The 18,806-nt window shown below is 37.4% G+C and overlaps 1 protein-coding gene across 1 annotated transcript; it reads right to left on the bottom strand.

Annotated features, from left to right (window-relative positions):
* Positions 1-5,682: 5,682 nt before the first annotated feature.
* Positions 5,683-6,030, bottom strand: LOC135221211 (uncharacterized). Its single transcript, XM_064259031.1, has one exon. It carries the CDS (start codon positions 6,028-6,030, stop codon positions 5,683-5,685), a length of 348 nt encoding a protein of 115 aa, XP_064115101.1.
* Between the last annotated feature and the right edge of the window lie 12,776 nt (positions 6,031-18,806).

Below are 18,806 nucleotides of genomic sequence, written 5' to 3'. Positions count from 1 at the left end.
TTAAACAACGAGTTCCTTCTCTGAACAGCCAAACAACCGCTATTCCCTTGTATCTTTCTTAACTCTTCGCCTCTCTCGAAAAATTTTTTGTATGTTTTGTTCTTAGTGCGTCTTTATCCTCTGTAATGGTAGGTTAACCTTCAGTGTTTTATTCATTTTTTATTAGTAATATTTCTTTTTAAGTGTGTCTGTATTTAAGTATGTGTTCTGAATTCTACTATTTTGTTTCCAAGTGCGTCTTTATTCACGTGTGTTTTCTGCTCTTAAAAATTTAATTTTTTATTTCGTTTTTATCAGTTTCCTTCGTCCGCTTTTTAAATTAAAGTCTTGTATATAGCTCTTTTAATTTTATATTGATATATTGTATCAATATAAAATTATGAATCACGAAAGCTTGGAATAAATGGATACTGTGTCTTCTGCTTCTGAATTCCTGCCCTTGATCTGGATAAGTATATATATATATATATATATATATATATATATATATATATATATATATATATATATATCACCGTCATATTCTGATAAGAGTCTTATCTTTTATAATATTGTATTTGAATGAGAAATTTTTTAAAAGTAAAAAAATATTGCAATTTTTATATGACAAGTTTACATGAATGCGCCATGAAGAAATTGCTGCTGAAAATGCAGATGTGGAATCCGAATCGGCATACAAACTTGGATAGCTGAGGAAAATTCCGCACTTCGGCAACACTGATACTGAGGTGGAGGATCTTGTTTTGTTTCCACCTTGGTTTCCACTTTCCCGGGTGACGTCACGCCGTGCCTCTAGCACGTCATCCATTCATTAAAAAAGACATGACTGATGTCCCATCAGACGCGAATGCATTATAGTTTGGAGGGGACGTAATAAATATGTATCATTTAGTTAAAATATATTCAAAGTGCTTAGAAATCTTCCCAATTTTTGGAAATGCAATTCGCATGGAACAGCAGACATGCCGTCCCTTTAGCACTGTCATCCATTGAAGATATGACTAAAGCACGTCAGATGTGAATGCATTTTAATAGTTTGGAGGGACGTAATAAATATTTGTCACTTCGTAAAATAAATCCAAAGTGCGTAGAGAAATTCGTATTGTTTGGAAATGCAATTGGCACGGACTACTAGAAATTATTTGAAAAAATGTCCTGGATAGAGATATTTTTTTTAGCTTATGGTTTACCTATACGCCTAAAAAAAAGGTCAGTTCAGTATCAGTTAACGTTCGTAGGGGATATAACGAATTTGTTTCATTTATTGGCTAATGAAAGGTGCATCAAGTGTACATATTCTTTGGAAAAAGCACTTATATAATTGCCCATACCATAGATATACAGAGAGAGATCTATGGTTCATACCATCACGCCCGGCTCTTTATCCCAAGTAAAGGGCGGTGGAGGCGGGGGCTGGGGCTTGTGGGGGGTTGGGGGGGGAGGAGAAATTGAGGAATATTATAAGTCATCCAGAATCATATAAATGTATAATTATTTACTCCTGTCAAGGATCATAAGATTTTTTTTTAATCCTACAAAGAATGTACCCAGGCGACCTTGGCCACTTTGTACAAGCAATGAATCTTTGTATTGTGATGTAACTGTTGTATTTATTCATTCCATTATAGTAGTTAGAGAATGAAACCCTTTATCTTCAGGTGAAGTACAATCTGCTAGTATATATAAAAAAGCTACGAAACAAAGAAAAATACTTTTATTCTCTCTCTCTCTCTCTCTCTCTCCTCTCTCTCTCTCTCTCTCTCTCGCTCTCTCTCTTCTCTCTCTCTCTTAATATCTCGAATACCTTTGGAGGACAGATGTGGTCTGAAAGGCAAGCACTAGACCAACTTCGCATTTGATCTTAGTGATTCGTATTCAAGAAGAATGTTCTGTAGTGAGGCTCCACATCTCAAAATATACATCGTCACTTGAACGCTCGTGTATACTACTGCTAGACAGAATAGACTGGGAAATAAAACTGAAATTGTTGTCTAAACCGGGAAGAGAGGCTGACCATGACTACGTCCATTTAGTAAGCCCTGCTTTACCCGTTACTTGTGTTTTCATTTATATTACTTTCGTAAATTCTGTAATATCGTTTGATATAGACTCAAATACTTTTATATAATATTATCCTTAGGTGTCATTATCGAAGGCAGTAGGATAAAAGCTGCATGGGAGAAGTGGAGAAAGATAAATAAAGTAGTATGTGATAAGAAAATGCCAATCAAGCTAAAGGTCAAGATATATAACACTGTAATAAGACCAGCGTTAATGTATGGAGCAGAAACATGGGCTCTAAGAAGAAAAGAGGAAGTAAAGATTCAGAGAACAGAGATGAGAATGCTGAGTGGATTATGGGAGTATTACTGTTTGAGAGATTGGAAAATGATGAAAAAAAAAAAAAAAAATAAAAAACAAAAAAAAAAAAAAAAAAAAAAAAATAAAAAAAAAAAAAAAAAAAAAAAAAAAAAAAAAAAAAAAAAGACGAAGGAAGGTTAGTAAAGATGATAGAAGTAATAAGAGAGTCACGATTGAGATGGTAAGGCAGTGGCGGATCTAAAAATCTTTCATGTATGTATATATATATATATATTATATATATACTATATATATATATAGTATATATATATATATATATATATATATATATATGTTACGGACTGTGAGAGAGGTCCGCTTCAGGTTTTGATATGAAATAAAAAAAAAAAATATTTAACAACACAACAGTTGAAACTGGGGATACGAATATAGAAGAAACACTAACACAACAAAGGTTTATTTACAAGCTTACTAACAAAGGTAAATGCAGAATGGTATCTCCTATTTACATAAAAAGGCAAAATCTTACACTGCATGAACTGGGGGAACAGTGAGGCAATTCAAATACTTGCTGTTTAGTTTAGCGACTTGAAGCGATGGCTTCACAAAAGGAAAACGGTGATTGCAGAGTTCCTCTTGACTCCGTATTGCAGAAAATAGTCTACTCTTGATACTTGAAAGGCAGGAACTCCCCAAAACCTCTAACAGGACCTTTTCTTCTCTGAAGTCTGCTCAACGTCGAGATAACTCGGTTGTCCACTCCTGAATACGACTAGACCAGTATCCAACCAACTCTCGAGCAACTTTTTTTCTGATTCTTCGTCGGTTCCTTTTCTCTTATCTCTCTCTGATGTTCTCTGCTGCTGCTGATCTCTCACTGATAATCTGATCTGTGGCTCTTACTGAGGATATCTCTCTGTGACTAACTGGTGATCTCTCTCTCTCACGATCTCTGCTTTCTCCTGCTCGTCCGTCGTATTTATACGGCACTCTGGGGCGGAGCCTACAGTGAACATCACAGGCTCCCGAGATTACTAGAACTTCTTAGAAGACTCTCAACGGAATATTGCATCATATTTCGCTGCGTTCCTCCCGACACTTTGGTGCATGTTGTGCTCCACAACACGCCCTACGATTCCAGTACAACAGCGAGAACAGGCACCTCCAAGACAGGCGCGAAAGCCTCCTTATTGCAGAATTTCTCGAAGATGCGTTTTCCTTTCCTTTATCTTCCTTTGCTATAAAGCAATTATCAACACAATATATATATATATGTATATATATATATATATATATATATATATATATATATATTATATATATATATATATATATATATATATATAATATATAATATATATATATATATCTAATAAAAGGAGCCCATAAAAAACACAAAAATGTAGAGGAGAAAAGTACTATATTTCAGAGACTGTTGCTGTCTCTCTCTTCAGGTATATGAATGAGAAAAGTTTACAGAAAAGGTGGTATTTTATACCAAGAGATTCGTCCACAAGTAAGCCAATTTAGGTCACCCCCGATGATAATCTTCCTTTAATCTTCTTAAGCGTTGGTTGAATGAACACTGCGTCGACGATATCTGATATCCAAGCCCCTTTTGAGATGTTCATTACCTGTACCTGCTTCTCTTTTTATTAAGGCCGATTCCATCATTTGACTCTTGTACCGGCAGTTGCTGCTATAAATTACACGTGACATATTCCAGTTTATTCTATTTTGCCCACCCTGTCCCGGGGCACGTGGTGTGCCTCGCCCACCCGTCCCGCGTCACTTGGCGTGCTACGTTTGCCTGTTACGTGACACGTGGCGGAGCCCGCCCACCTTTAGCAGGACGCGTGGCGAGCTCCGCCAGCCCGTTCCTGAACGCATGGCGGGCCTCGTCTGCCGGTCCCAGGACATGTGGTGGGCCCTGCCACGCCACCTGTCCCAGGAAGCGTGGTGGGCCTCGCCCGCCCGTCCCGGGACAAGTGGCGGGCCTTGCCCACCTGTTCCCGGACACATGGCAGACCTCGCCCACCCGTTCTGGGATGCCTGGCGGGCCACGCCTGCCCATCCCCAGATGCTTGGCGGGCCCGGCCTGCCCGTACTGGGACGCATGGTGGGCCCCGCCCGCCCGTCCTGGGACACTTGGCGGGCCACACTCACCTGTCCTGTGACGCGTGGCGGGGCCCGGACTTTTCCCGCCTTTCCCGGGACGCGTGGCGGGCCCCGCCAGCCCGTTCCTGGAGACATGGCAGGCCCTGCACGCCGGTCTCAGGATGCGTGGTGGGCCCTGCCCTCCCATCTCAGGAGGCGTGGCTGTCCACACCCGCCCGTCCCGGGAAGTGTGCCGGGCCTCACCCACCTGTCCCGGGACAAGTGGTGCGCCTCACCCACCTGTCCCCGGACACGTGGCAGATCTTGCCCACCTGTCCCCAGACGCTTGGCGGGCTCCTCCTGCCCTTCCTGGGACACATGGCGGGCCCTGCCCGCCAGTCCCGGGACACATGGCGAGCCCCGCCTGCCCGTCCTGGGACGCGTGGCGGGCTCCTACCACCCGTCCTGGGTTTCGTGGCGAGTCCTGCCTGCCTGTCTCGGGACGCGTGATGGGCCCTGCCTGCCTGTCCCAGGACACGTGGCAAGCCCTGTCCACCCATCCAGGGACGCGTGGCGGGACTCGCTCGCCTGTCCCGTCATAGACAACACCTTTGCTTAGTCTTAGAACCAGAATATGCCAATGGCTCCTTCTAATTCTCCTCGGGTTTCTCTGAATCCTTTCATTATTCCTGTGGCTTCTCTGAATCCTTTCAGTTCTCCTGGAGCTTCTCTGAATCCTTTCAGGTCTCCTGGGGTATCTCTGATTCATTTCAGTTCTCCTGGGGCTTTTCTGAATCCTTTCAGTTCTCCTGGCATTCCATCAATCCTGTCATTTTCCTCACACTTCCTTCAATCCTCCCATCTTCCTTTCCCTTTCAGGAATCAATAAAACTCTTAAGAACTTAAAACATTTTAGCATATTTATTTCCCTTCAACTTCAACTTCCTTTAAGGATCAAGTAAGCAAACTTATTACAAATAAACATTAAACTTTCCATACAACAAACATTGTCCTCAAATTTTTCACATCTTATTCGTTTTTGTGAGGCCAGCGCCATTCCTTGAAGATCGCGCCATTCCTTGGAGACCGCGCCATTCCTTGAAGATGAACAGCTGCTCCTCCAGTTTCCAATTGTCTTTCTCCAGGCGTCTATTTTTCCCCTGCAGGTTCTTCAGGTTGTAAACCAATTTCTCCTTTGCTCCTTGCAGCTGTCCAATCTCATTTTCCAGCCTTTCGTTCCGTTCGCCCTGGACACCCGTCCTCCTATCCAGCCACGATTTCTTTTCTCTTGAGTTTTGCAGCCTCAACTTCACACTGATGTCCACACTTTTCCTTCCTGAGGTCTTCTACTTCATTCTGGAGGTGCTCGGACCTGACCTCGACGTCTTTCTTGCTCGATTCGCGCTTTTTGGTCGCGTCCTTTAGTTCCTGGATGAGCCTTGCCATCCGCGCCGCTTCTTTGCTTTTTAACTGCGGGTCTTTCTCCTTCTGTCGTACGAGTTCCTCTTGCCTCTCAACCTGGCTGTTTGCCTCTGCCAACCACACCGTTAGTTCCCTTATCCTCCCACATAGGGCATCGTTTCTCTCCACAATTTCCTTTGCCTTTTCCATCAGCTGCTGATTTTCATCTGTGATCTTGAGGATCTTGCCTTCCAGCTGCCGATTTTCCCTCTTTTCTCGGTCGTTCTCCCTCTTCAGGAACAACGTGTCAGCTTCGAGCGAGTAGGCGATTTTTCTTGCCAGGCCTGCTGTTGCAACACCTGAGTGATCTGGATCACACGAGTGTGTTCTTCCCTTCCGCCCGCCCTCTGAATCTCTTCATTGTTGTCGTGCCTCTGTTGCAGCTGAAGAATTATCCTGTCCAAGATCACCTGCTGCTTTCTCTGGCACCGGATGGTGTATCACCAAGCCCCAATTCTCTCCTTCAGTTCCTTCTCCTTGGGCTGTTCAACTCCATCAACAGTAGTCAGGGAGAACCTCACCAGTGAATATCTGGACATACCCAGTTCACATACTCTCCTCTCATTCTCTCTCGATTTTTCGTTGATTTTCTATATTCCACGTGAGATATTTCGATTTATCAAAATATAGCAGGAAAAATTCAGAACATTTTTTTTAACTCTGCCTTGTCTCTTGGTGTTATAAGTTGCTGGAATCTCTCTCTCACTCTCAGGGATTTTTTGGAGCACGTATCTTCTTTGTCTGATCTCTCTCTCTCTCTCTCTCTCTCTCTCTCTCTCTCTCTCTCATGCGGGATTTTTTTGTTAATCTTATCTGTTAAAATAAATTTGTGTATTTTCCTTTATTTACCTTTTTGTTCATAAGAAAAACAATACTACCTACGGCCGGGCAATTGCAACTTAGGGGGAAAATGGCCATTTTTCCAAGGCAAGTTCCATTTTTATTGAATTTTACAGGATAACTAATTAAAAGATATAACTCTAAACTAAACATCAAGAGAAATATATATATATATTCTATATATATATATATATATATATATATAATATATATATCATATAGTATATAATATATAATATATATATATAATAATATATAGATATAGAATAATATATATAATAATAAATAAAATAATAATAATAATAAAATAATATTAATAATAATAATAATATTAATAAAAGGAGAAGTTAACTACTCAACCATAAACATTTTCAAAAACTATAGGTAAGTTTTAAGATTTTAAATGTATATCATATGGTTACAAAGAAAAGATGAATTGAAATTTAATTATATTACATTTTGTCCTACATAAAAGTGAAAAAAAAATATAAAGGAGTACAGTTTTATTAGAACATAACTCGCGTTCGTAAACTGAAATGCAATATGAAAACAAAGTAGGAAATACTAACATCCCTATTCCTATTTAAGGCGAAAATGACACTAGCCATGAATTAGCGCGACTCGACGCGACGCGTTTGGTGTGAACGCAACCTTAGTAAGACGTTGCGTATATGTTTAATATAATATGCAGGAAGCTTTCTGAATGTCGGAAATATTTGAGACTCCTTGTAACACATTAAAATGGAATGCAAATATACAATTCACAATTATCTTATTATTTGAGAACATAGAAATAATAAGAATTATTTTGAATGAATGCAGTTCAGCGACCTGAGTCTAAATTCAGTCCCAATTCAGTAACAGAACAAAAGTAAACATACCTTTGATTAACCACAGTCATTACGTGACATGTATCTTAACTCGTCTGTCCAATTCATTTCAGCCCTGATGATGTAACAAGCTTTTGTTACGAAACGCGTTGGCAAATAAATGAATCTTTTCCTGTCAACTGGTTGTCTCCTTGTCACCCGATCTACATTTATATATATATATATATATATATATATATATATATATATATATATATATATATATATAAATATATATATATATATATATATATATATATATATATATATATATATATACATATAAACATATATATATATATATATATATATATATATATATATATATATATAAATAAACATATATATATATATATATATATATATATATATATATATATATATATATATGTATATATACACACATACATATATATACATGTATGTATATGTACGTATATATATATATATATATATATATATATATATATATATATATATATATATATATATATATATATATATATATACACATACATATACCTATATAGTATATATATATATATATATATATATATATATATATATATATATATATATATATATATATATATATATATGAGAAGCATTATTTTTTCCTTTCTTATTTGTCGCAGATATATTTACAGATAAGTTTGTAAGAAGCATAACAGCATTTATGTATCACTATATAACTCATTAAATCATATAGGAAATAATTTTATAATATATTAACAGATTTATGTACATTAATGATATCACCGTCATATTCTGATAAGTCTTATCTTTTATAATATTGTATTCCAATAAGAAATTGCTTAAAAGTAAAAAAAAATATTGCAATTTGAATATGATAAATTTACATGAATGCGCCATGAAGAAATTGCTGCTGAAAATGCAGATGTAGAATCCGCATCGGCATACAAACTTGGATAGCTGCCCCGTAGACATTTTATTCTGCATAGCAGACGAAAATTCCGCACTTCGTCAATACTGCATCAGATTGTTTGTCGATGTCCGCTAGATTTACACTAGATTTTTCCCTGGTACTCTAGAATATACACCAGTTCCCATTCCTTTCCATAAAATCTTTCATAATGTTGGTAATTCTAATGAAAAACAAAATATTGATTTGTTGATCAATATATTTGAAATGAAGAACATAATTAATGTATTGCCTTTTAATTAAACTTAAAAATACTGAGAGACTTCTCAAAAACAAAGTGTGAATTCTGTAAATAAAATCATTCATTACTAGTGAGTAAATTAATATGAAACCAAAATTGTAGTTTTCATATTAAGTAAAGAAAAAATAACTAATGCAAATAGATGGTAAGTATTCATTTAGTTAATATAATTCAAAATCAATTAAAAAAAATTCTCAAATGAAGTTAAAGGATTGCTAGAATAATTGAATTTGACGTCTCACTGCCAGTCGCTGTCACTCTCACTTATTGCAATCTCTGGTAGATCTACTGCATCTTCACAGACTTCATAAGAACAAGACGGTATTGCAGACTGATTTGTGGTATCTGTACTTTGTACTTGGCCCTTCTGATAGGATGCCAAATATCCTATCTTTTTGAGAACTTCAGGTGGGTAGATGTAATCTCTGCAGCACTTTCCGCGCCGTTTTAGTTCGTATTTAATGTGAAGTGTAGCATCAACAGTTTTGGTAGACATTTTGTTGCGAAGCTTTGATTTTGTTGTATTCAGTTGACTGAAGATTGGTTCTACATCCGCATTCAAATGAGGCAACACCAGAATCTTCATGGAAAATTCACTTATTTCTTGGAATAGGTTTCCTCCATACCCATCTTTATACTTCATCCCAGAATTTGACTGTGTTATCTTTATTACTCCAATATACTAGATTAATCTTTTGAACTGAATTTCAGCTGCTTCAATAACACTTCCAGGTTCACCCATACACTCCATTAAGCCGACAATGGAATCTTTAATAGGTTTCAAACTGTTTTCCACTGATTGTAGTGATGCAGTTTTCAATATACTTATATTACCAGGCAGTCTTTGTTTCAGTTGTGCTAACAATTTCAGCAAAAACCTTTTACATTACACTTTAACCTCATGTTTCTCTCCTGATCGTCAGTGATTTCATTGGTACTCTTCAAATCTCTAATCTTTTTTTCAAGTCGATATCCTAAGTAGGGATCAGGGTCAAGGTATTTTTCTATGTTGGCTGTCAGGGGATCCACTTGTGAAGCTGGTAGCACCACTTTTGATGAAATTGATTTGATGAGAAGATTCAAGTCACTGAGCAGTTTTGTTTGAATCTCAGATAAAATAGGATGCAAGAAGAGCAGATAAGCTCTGTTCTTTTCATCACAATATATGTCATGCAATATTTCTGAAGTGTAGCATTTTTTTCCTTGAGTCTAGTCACGCTAAAATGAGTCTTTAACTCTAGCCACTGTTCCAATATTCTGGTCACTGCTGGCTCAATTGACAGCCATCTTGTTTGACAGTTGCTGGCAGGGGTGCCCCTCCCAAGTATACCAATTAAGTGTTTTGGCTTTTAACTTTACTGCGATTTTTTAAATAAAAAAAATGCTCCTAGGATAAAGCCTATATAGTAGCTAAGAGTAAATTTAGAATAATAGCCTACACTAGACATTTCACCAGAAATTATTACTATACTCTAGGTTTTTACAGTATACACTAGGAGTATTTTTCTTACACCAGATTGAACGTCAACACTCTAGATCTATTGTAAAATACACCAAATTGGCAACAGTGCCAGCCTCGGAGAGTCGGAGTGACCAGGGTCGCCGTCATCACGTCATGACGTCACATCTCGGTGGTCTTGGTTGTAGTCATTCATAACATGGCGTCATCAGGTAATATTTCCACCAACGTTTATAATTAATGTTTTACTCCTTTTTTATATGGATTTAACCTCTAGTTGAGTGTTTCTTGAGACTGGCTAAGATTTCTGTAGTTTTTCCTAAATACAAAAATAACCAGAGAAAGCATATGCAATCACACTGGGCTATATATATGTATACTATATATATATATATATATATATATATCTATATATATATATATATATATATATATATATATATCTATATATATACACATATATATATATATAATATATATATATATATATATATATATATATATATAGTTATCAGTGATTCTTATTGGAAGATATAGTTAGTTGAATTTTCAATATTATAAAAAAAAAATCCGAAGAGAGAGAGGATCAGATCGGGGCAGATGACGACTTTCTTATTTCTCTTTGGCACCAGTTTATCTCTTTATTATCTGTTACTTTTGTTCTAAAGCAACAGGAATAGGTACTCATTCCCAAGGATTATTCAAAATTAGTTAAAATAAGCTAAAAACTTTAAGTTGTCCTTCCTATGCTCTGGTCTTTGCATTCTTCAGCATATAAGGAATAAGCAATAGAATTAGCGTGCAATGGAAGAGCCGTCGGCTTCTTGAAGAATCGACCTGATCGTTATCTCTAAAATGAAAGACAGGATCACAAAAGTCATCAAAACAATATCTAAATTCTTCCCCTCAACTTCATGGTGACGTCACTTCATTGTTTCCTTGAACGGACTTCACTATTTCCTTGAACGGAATTTAGAAATTAGGCCAAAGGACTACGCTGGAATCTATGAGGTCATTCAGCGCTGAAACGGAAATTGAGAGTAAAGGTTAAAAGGCGTAACAGGGGGAAAACGTCAAAGCAGTTGCACTATGAAACAATTGTCAGGAGAGGGTGAATATCAAGATGGAAGAAAGAGAAAGTGAATGGAGGAATGAAAGGGGATGGAGCTAGGGGCCAAAGGTACACTGCAAAGAACCTAAGTAATGCCTAGAGTGTAGCTGCCACGTGAGGCGCATGGAAGGCACTACCACTCCATGGGGTTTATTTCCTTGCAGGAAATAATGACTCTACAAAGACAAATATCTTCTGATCATTGGAAGCGGAAGCCATATTTTAAAGAGCAACTTTTCTGTCAGTGGTCTGAGAGGAGCTATACAAATATGCATGTTTTCTGAGGTTATTTTTATCTTTAATATGTGTTTCTGACATGATCATTTGGATAATAAAATGTACTATACCATTTCCTGTTTATTAATCTTTTATCATTTTTTTACTTTGTAGGTCATGCATGCCATAACATAAAACAAGTCAGTTGTCAACAATCACAAATTTTGAAAGTAAACTGTATTTTTCCTAACTATACAAGCCTGAGGTCCTTTGCAATAGGAATTTACAATAGTAATTAATTAAGGCGAAGCGTAGACACGGCTGCTGAACTTTCAAACAAGATGGTTCGGTAGTTAACCACTTGTCTGGTAGTCGGGAGTCCCCGGACGTAAAAACATTCCCTTTTGCTTTAGGCCCAGGGAGCAGATTGAGGGGTTGCATGAGGTGGGTATTAGTGTAAAGGACCTCAGGTATGTACAGTTAGAAAAAATACAATTTATTTTAAAAAACTGTGATTTGTTCCTACACAATGTGTGGTGGCCTAAGTTTCCTTATGGAATTTAGTGGAAATTGGTTCACTTAGCATGGGTATACCAGTTTCGAACCATAGGTAACCTTTAGCTCGGTAAGTTAATGTCAGTTTTGAGCCAGAGGCAACCTCTAGCACGGTAAGTTAATGCCTCAGTCATCGAAGCTGGCTTTCTGCCCATCTCATATGATACCCTAAGTTTCCTTAAGGAATCTGGTGGCAATTGGGCCCACTTAGTGTGTGCAAACTAGTTTCGAGCCAAAGGAAACCCCTAGCATGGTAAGTTAATGCCTCCGTCATCGAAGTTGGCTTTCTACCCACCTCTTATGTTGGCCTAAGTTTCCTTAAGGAATTTGGTGGCAATTGGGCCCACTTAGCATGGGTATACTAGTTTCGAGCCATAGGCAACCCCTAGCACAGTAAGTTAATGCCTCCATCATCGAAGCTGGCTCTCTGCCCACCTCTTATGTTGGCCTAAGTTTCCTTGAGGAATTTGGTGGCCATAGGGCCCACTTAGCATGGGTATACCAGTTTCGAGCCATAGTCAACCTCTACCATGGTAAGTTAATGCCTCCATCATTGAAGCGGGCTTCCTGCCCACCTTTTATGTTGGCCTAAGTTTCCTTAAGGATATTGGTAGCAATTGGACCCATTTATCATGGGTATACCAGTTTCGAGCCATAGGTAACCTCTACCGTGGTAAGTTAATGCCTCTGTCATCGAAGCTAGTGTTCTGCCCACCTTTTGGGTGTTAGGGGCGTTGTAGGTGCCTTGTCTTTCCCAATTTCCTTAATTTGGAAAGGCTAAACCCACCTGGTGAGCCCTTTGGCAGGGGCAAAACCTCATTATATGACAATAATAAAGTGTGTTACACAGTTATGTCCCGCGACAAATGCTGATATATTAAAAGAGGGAGTCATTTTAGTTAATTCTAAAGACTTTCTTTGTGGGGTCGAATTAGAAAATTAAGATTTTATATATTTAATCATAACTACAGAAGTATTATGAAAACAATTCAGGCCATTTCTTATAAGTGAATAGCACATAAACCTTATCCTATCTTATGGGGAAATAGTGAGTGAAAGCAATTCAAAAATACTTCATTAAACTTTGGATTATACAGTCATAATTTAAGCTGACCAAGCTAAATGCAGAAAAATATTTACTTAAGATATGCATATAAAATCTCTTAATTAAGTCAGATACCATATCTTTAGGCCACATAGCAGATAAGTATGAAGTTCACTGTTATAGCTGTATACCCCTAAATATTCAAGTTGAGAGTTTAGTTTTTATAATGTTTTTTCTTACATACTATACTTTCTAAATTAATTTAATTTTATTGTCTTCTAAATAATAATAATAATTATGATTATAATAATTATTGTTACTGTTATTATTATTATTATTGTTGTTATTATCATTATTACCTTCTGTTGCTTCTTTGAATGAACATTAATATTCTTTGGAAGCTTAAATTTCAAGCTAATGGCCCCTTTTGTGGGCTTGTTCTATAGGAAAAGGGTTCATGTTCTGATTTTCTACAATAATTGTTATTTGATCTTTTCCTTTGTTTGTCTTCTCCGAACTCTGGAGATAATCCTACGCACATGTGCAGACATAACAGGAGAAAGACGCTAGCACAAGGAGGGTTAACACCAGGAAGGCTGCCACGTCCACCATCACGTATTGGAAGAAATGTAGCGTCTTCCCCCCATACTCGGTGTAAGAGCAGTGGCGAGGGTTGTAGCAAATGGCATACTCAATCCACCAGATAGCTCTCTCGGATGCCGTCTCTTTCTGATCCTGAGCAGTTTCTGACACTTGCTTCATCCTGGAAGTGTATCTGCATGAGAAGCAAGTGGTAGCAGCAGGTATTCGGCTGGTTTTTGGCAGTGTTTTCTATATAAGCTGTCTTTCATTGAAATACCTATGTGACCAAAGTACTAAATGACGGATATATATTATTATTGTGGATATAAGCAAGGTTTTATTGACCTTTTAAATAGCATTTCCCAATAAAGGACTAAAAGCATTGTCTAGCTGGTTCCAAAGTGCAACTATCTGTCGAACTTATTCAGGATTGCAGTGCCAATTTTCACAGGATTAAGTGGAACAGAGAACCAACTTGAGAAGAGGTCAGAGGAGAAGGCCCATGAAACAAAAAATTTATAACTTGTAAAAGACAAAGAAAGGACAATAGGAAGCAAAACCAATATGCACAAAACTCATGATGGGTCATTAAGAACAGTTTGGATTGAAGTGAAGAGCAACTCTTGTGTCAGCTCCTCCCATCTGATCGCTAGACCTAGTCCTGCACTGACCATCTGAACCGCATTGCTTTTCTGGTCGAAGGCTACAGGGAAACCAAGGCTTGGAACCCCATGGTACTTAGCCTCCTGAGCTCCAAAATTACCACAGAGACATGAAAAGCCGTGTTTTAGGATGACCTGGAGGAGATAGTGGAATCAACAGAGTTGTATGGGACGAAGAGGCAAGTCATAGTTCTATAGGCTTAAGTAGAACAAGGAGTGACTGCATCTAGTCTGGTTAACAGGTACCAGGTACTGTCTAAGTACTATCAAAGTTTGTAAAAAAAAAAAACAAGACCGAAAGTACTCGGCTATCTCGCTTTTTCATTTTTTCCTTCGTGGCAAAAACCTTTATTTATACATAGCGTCACGTTTTATATACTTCGTGATCAAGTTATTCATATATATATATATAATATATATATATATATAAATATATATATATATATATATATATATATATATATATATATATATATATATATATATACAGACAGTTTATGAATAGGAAATCCACGCAATAGTTCTCCTTGTACTTACTGGATATGTCTCGGCTCTTCGCGTAGCTGCCCAGAGTGAAAAGTATGATGCCCGAGTTGCCGGCTGACTCAGCAAATTCCTCGAGATCCTAAACAAGAGAAGATCGTGTGTGAGGGGATACATGTATATATATATATATATATATATATATATATATATATATATATAATATATATATATTTATGTGCATATATATGTGTGTGTGTTTGTGATAGTAATCTGAGCAAGAACAAATGTACAATTCTTAAATATTTTATAAATACATACATAAAGAAGTATTAAGTGACCTTCTTGCGAACATACAGAAGATAGATTTTACATACATTTTATCCACACTATGTAAAAGTGAGAAGTGAAGCAAAACCTTTATTTATTGAAGACAGTATTGAGATGCAACAAGGGAATAATATATTATATGTTATAAAAAACTGAGGTGCCGGTACAAAGGCGAAGCCTATACCTTAAAAACTAACTAACTTAACCCAAATATTAGAAAGCTGTTTCAAAGACAAGTCTCTACCACCACTACAACTATCACTACTGTTAGGGAGGCGTTTATTCTGTCTTCTAGAGGATTTTAGTTTATGAATAAGCTTAGTGGCCCAATTAATCTGTTGGAGCGCCAGTTTATAGCACTAATCAATCAATCAAACAATTCATTCTTATGATTCCGAGGGTTGCTTTATACTTACCTATTCAATACATCTGAGCCTCAAATGTTTGAGAATATTTCAAGGACAACATTTCATATATAACTTACTCTATTGGTATATGTCCTTACCAATTCTTATGAGTAGTAACTGCAGCAGAGAGCAACCAGAGTACTGATACAACTCTAGGTTACCTAAAGTCAATCACTTCCCAGGAAATATAGATATCAATACCTTTTTCTGTGTTTCTGCAAAGCCTCCCAAACCTTTGCCCAGTATAAGTCTACCAAAAACGAATAAAAATATTGTTGCCAGTCTGTAGATTCACAGGATATCAACCCTGTGGTAAGGGTGTAAGAATACTACCACCGTAGGTCCTGCTTGTCGTAAAAGGCGACTAAAAGGACAGGCTGCTGCATTGCAGTCTTACTTTTTAGGAAAAGGCTAGACCCACCACCAATAACTGTGGAAACTGCTGCCTTGCAGGTGGACTTTTAAGTCAAAGGCGAGGCCCACCGCCAATAACTGTGGTTGATGACAGCAAGGGCATGCTGTCGTAAAAACCCCTTTGCCAAATAATAAACCATGCCTGATGTTGTAAGGAAAGGCGCATCAGGCAACCGACCCCTTAGGAGTGACATATGTGCAAAAGGCATTGTTCATATTGGGGGTGGAGACTAAGTGGTGAAACTCTCAAATCTAGCTTAAGGCTGCCTTTAGAAAGCTTTTATAACTTTGGAGTCTTTTAGTGCACACATCTCATAATTTGTTGAAGGTAGGCATAAGCTTAATTGCATTTTCTGACTCTACCCCAAAGCAGAGTTGCTAACATACCATTGGCACGAGCAAAAATAACTTTTATCGACACCACCTCCACCTGCTTTAGTAAACCGGTCTTTTCTCTTCGTCTTCTTCTTTCCCACCGTTATCCCTGCACTAACAGTCGGTTGCCTGATTCACGGTTGTCGCCAGAAAGTCGAAAAAACTACGAAACTTGACAGGGCCTACGGCAAAATTTACTCTAATGGGGAGAACTTCAATTGTTTCATGATTGCTCTCTTGCGTTTGTGGTTGTTACGAAAGAATGGATATGAAATAAAGTAATAATTCCAGATAATGACTTGTTTTAGGAGGACAAACGCGATACCTTCCGCCTTAATCCCCCCCTCCCCTTAGCACTTCGTTAAGGAAGAGTAATGATATGCTATGAAAATACGGTACTCAATATGTATACATTTTAAACAACAATGGGAGCGTACGATGAATAAAAAAATAAAACGACTCAAAAAATTTACATAACAAAAATAATAAAATTCAAGAAATCCTAGTTTAGGAAGATTTTCAATAGGAAATCAATAAAGACGCTCTCTCTCTCTCTCTCTCTCTCTCTCTCTCTCTCTCTCTCTCTCTCCTCTCTCTATATATATATATATATATAGTATATATATATATATATATATATATATATATATACGTATATATCATATGCCTTGTCCCCCCCCCCCTCCCCACATAGGAAGGGTGGTATCAAAGGGTAAAATGTTTTTGTTTTCATCAAGCATCTAGAGAAGAGGTTCATTGGCCTTTGCCACTTCTATGGGTTATGCATGTGTGGGAGCGCACATATTGCATGAAGCAGACTTTATTACCCATAGGTACAGACAAATGAAACAAAATATTCCTAAACTGATAAAAGATAAGCGACATCCATGGTCAAGACGCAGACAGTGGCACGGCGTTTGCGAGCTCGGTGAAAACATAAGGAGTAACCGAAATATAAAAGTCTGTGGTATCCCCATGAAGGATTGGTCTATTATATGCTCTGCTGGCGACAGGAAATTGTCCGGCCTGTATAGCGCTGAAAGAATTTTCTTCTTAGCATTATTATGTAGAGAAAAAAAGCTTCCGTTTTCATAATGGATTCTAGTTCATAGCGGAACTGCTTTAAAATATTAGAGTGCGCTGTATATTTTAGAATAAATCGCCATGTATATGCATGACATCCTATAATTATAATAATGATTACAATTATGTATATACCAGCTGACCAACCTGATGCTGCCCGGGAAATCTCGGATTACAACCAATAAACTCACTCTCTCATTCCTGTTAAGATAGTTGCTTCTCTCTCCCCCAGCGCCATCCTCATATTGGGGCTGAGCTTCGATTAAAGGGCTTCAGGAGTATCACCTTTCATCTCAGCAACCTCAAAAACTATGGGTTAGATACTAATATCTGTTGTTTTCAGTTATTTTTACACGTTACTCCTTTCCTACCCCCCTTCCTATCAGGGCTGAAATTGGACTTGAAGGGTATCAGGGGTGTCACTTTTCATCTCAGCAACCTCGAAAATTGTGGATTAGACACTAATATCTGTTGTTTTTAAATCTTTTTATTTGTCACCCCTTCCCACCGCTTCTCACCCACCATTGGGGCTGAACTTGGACTTAAAAGGCATCAAGAGGGTCAATATTCTTCTCAGCGACATTAATATCTGTCAATTCTGTTATTTTTACATTTCAACCTCTTCTCACCCCCTTCCAATCTGGGCTGAACTTAGACTTTAGGGCATTAGGAGTGCCACTATTCTCCTCAGTGACCCCGAAAACTATGGATTAGATATATCTGTCGTTTTCGGTAATCTTTACATTTCCCCCCTACCCACACCTTCACTCTCCATGTGCAGTATGTCTGAACCCCAGTGTCCATTCCCAGATGGTAAGTAGTATGTATATATATATATATATATATATAAAAATATATATATATCTATATATATATATACACATACATATATAGATATATATATATATCATATATATATATATATATATATATATATATATATATATATATAGATATATATATATATATATATATGAATTGTTTATCACATCACCGTGACATTTTATATACAAATATTAAGCTACACATACAGTTTTAATATTCAATCCGTGCTACTTCGGAAATATCACGAAAGGATAATTATAAGTGATAAAAGGATTTGTACCTGAGTGACTCGAACACTAGGCATACCCCCTCCAATGACTATCAATTGACGTTCTAGACCATTAGGATATTGAACATTTGTAGCTTAATGTTTGCATGTAGTATATAACACTAATGCTGCCTTGTTTGTGTGTTTGAATGCACACTGAAAATCCTGAAGGTTTTTGGGAATTCCGAGGCTTCTGGGGCTTCTAACCCCTTTTCTCT

The sequence above is a fragment of the Macrobrachium nipponense genome, chromosome 2 (assembly GCF_015104395.2).
Source record: "Macrobrachium nipponense isolate FS-2020 chromosome 2, ASM1510439v2, whole genome shotgun sequence".
In the NCBI taxonomy this organism is placed as follows: domain Eukaryota; kingdom Metazoa; phylum Arthropoda; class Malacostraca; order Decapoda; family Palaemonidae; genus Macrobrachium; species Macrobrachium nipponense.
This window is presented reverse-complemented; position numbering and strand designations above follow the sequence as displayed.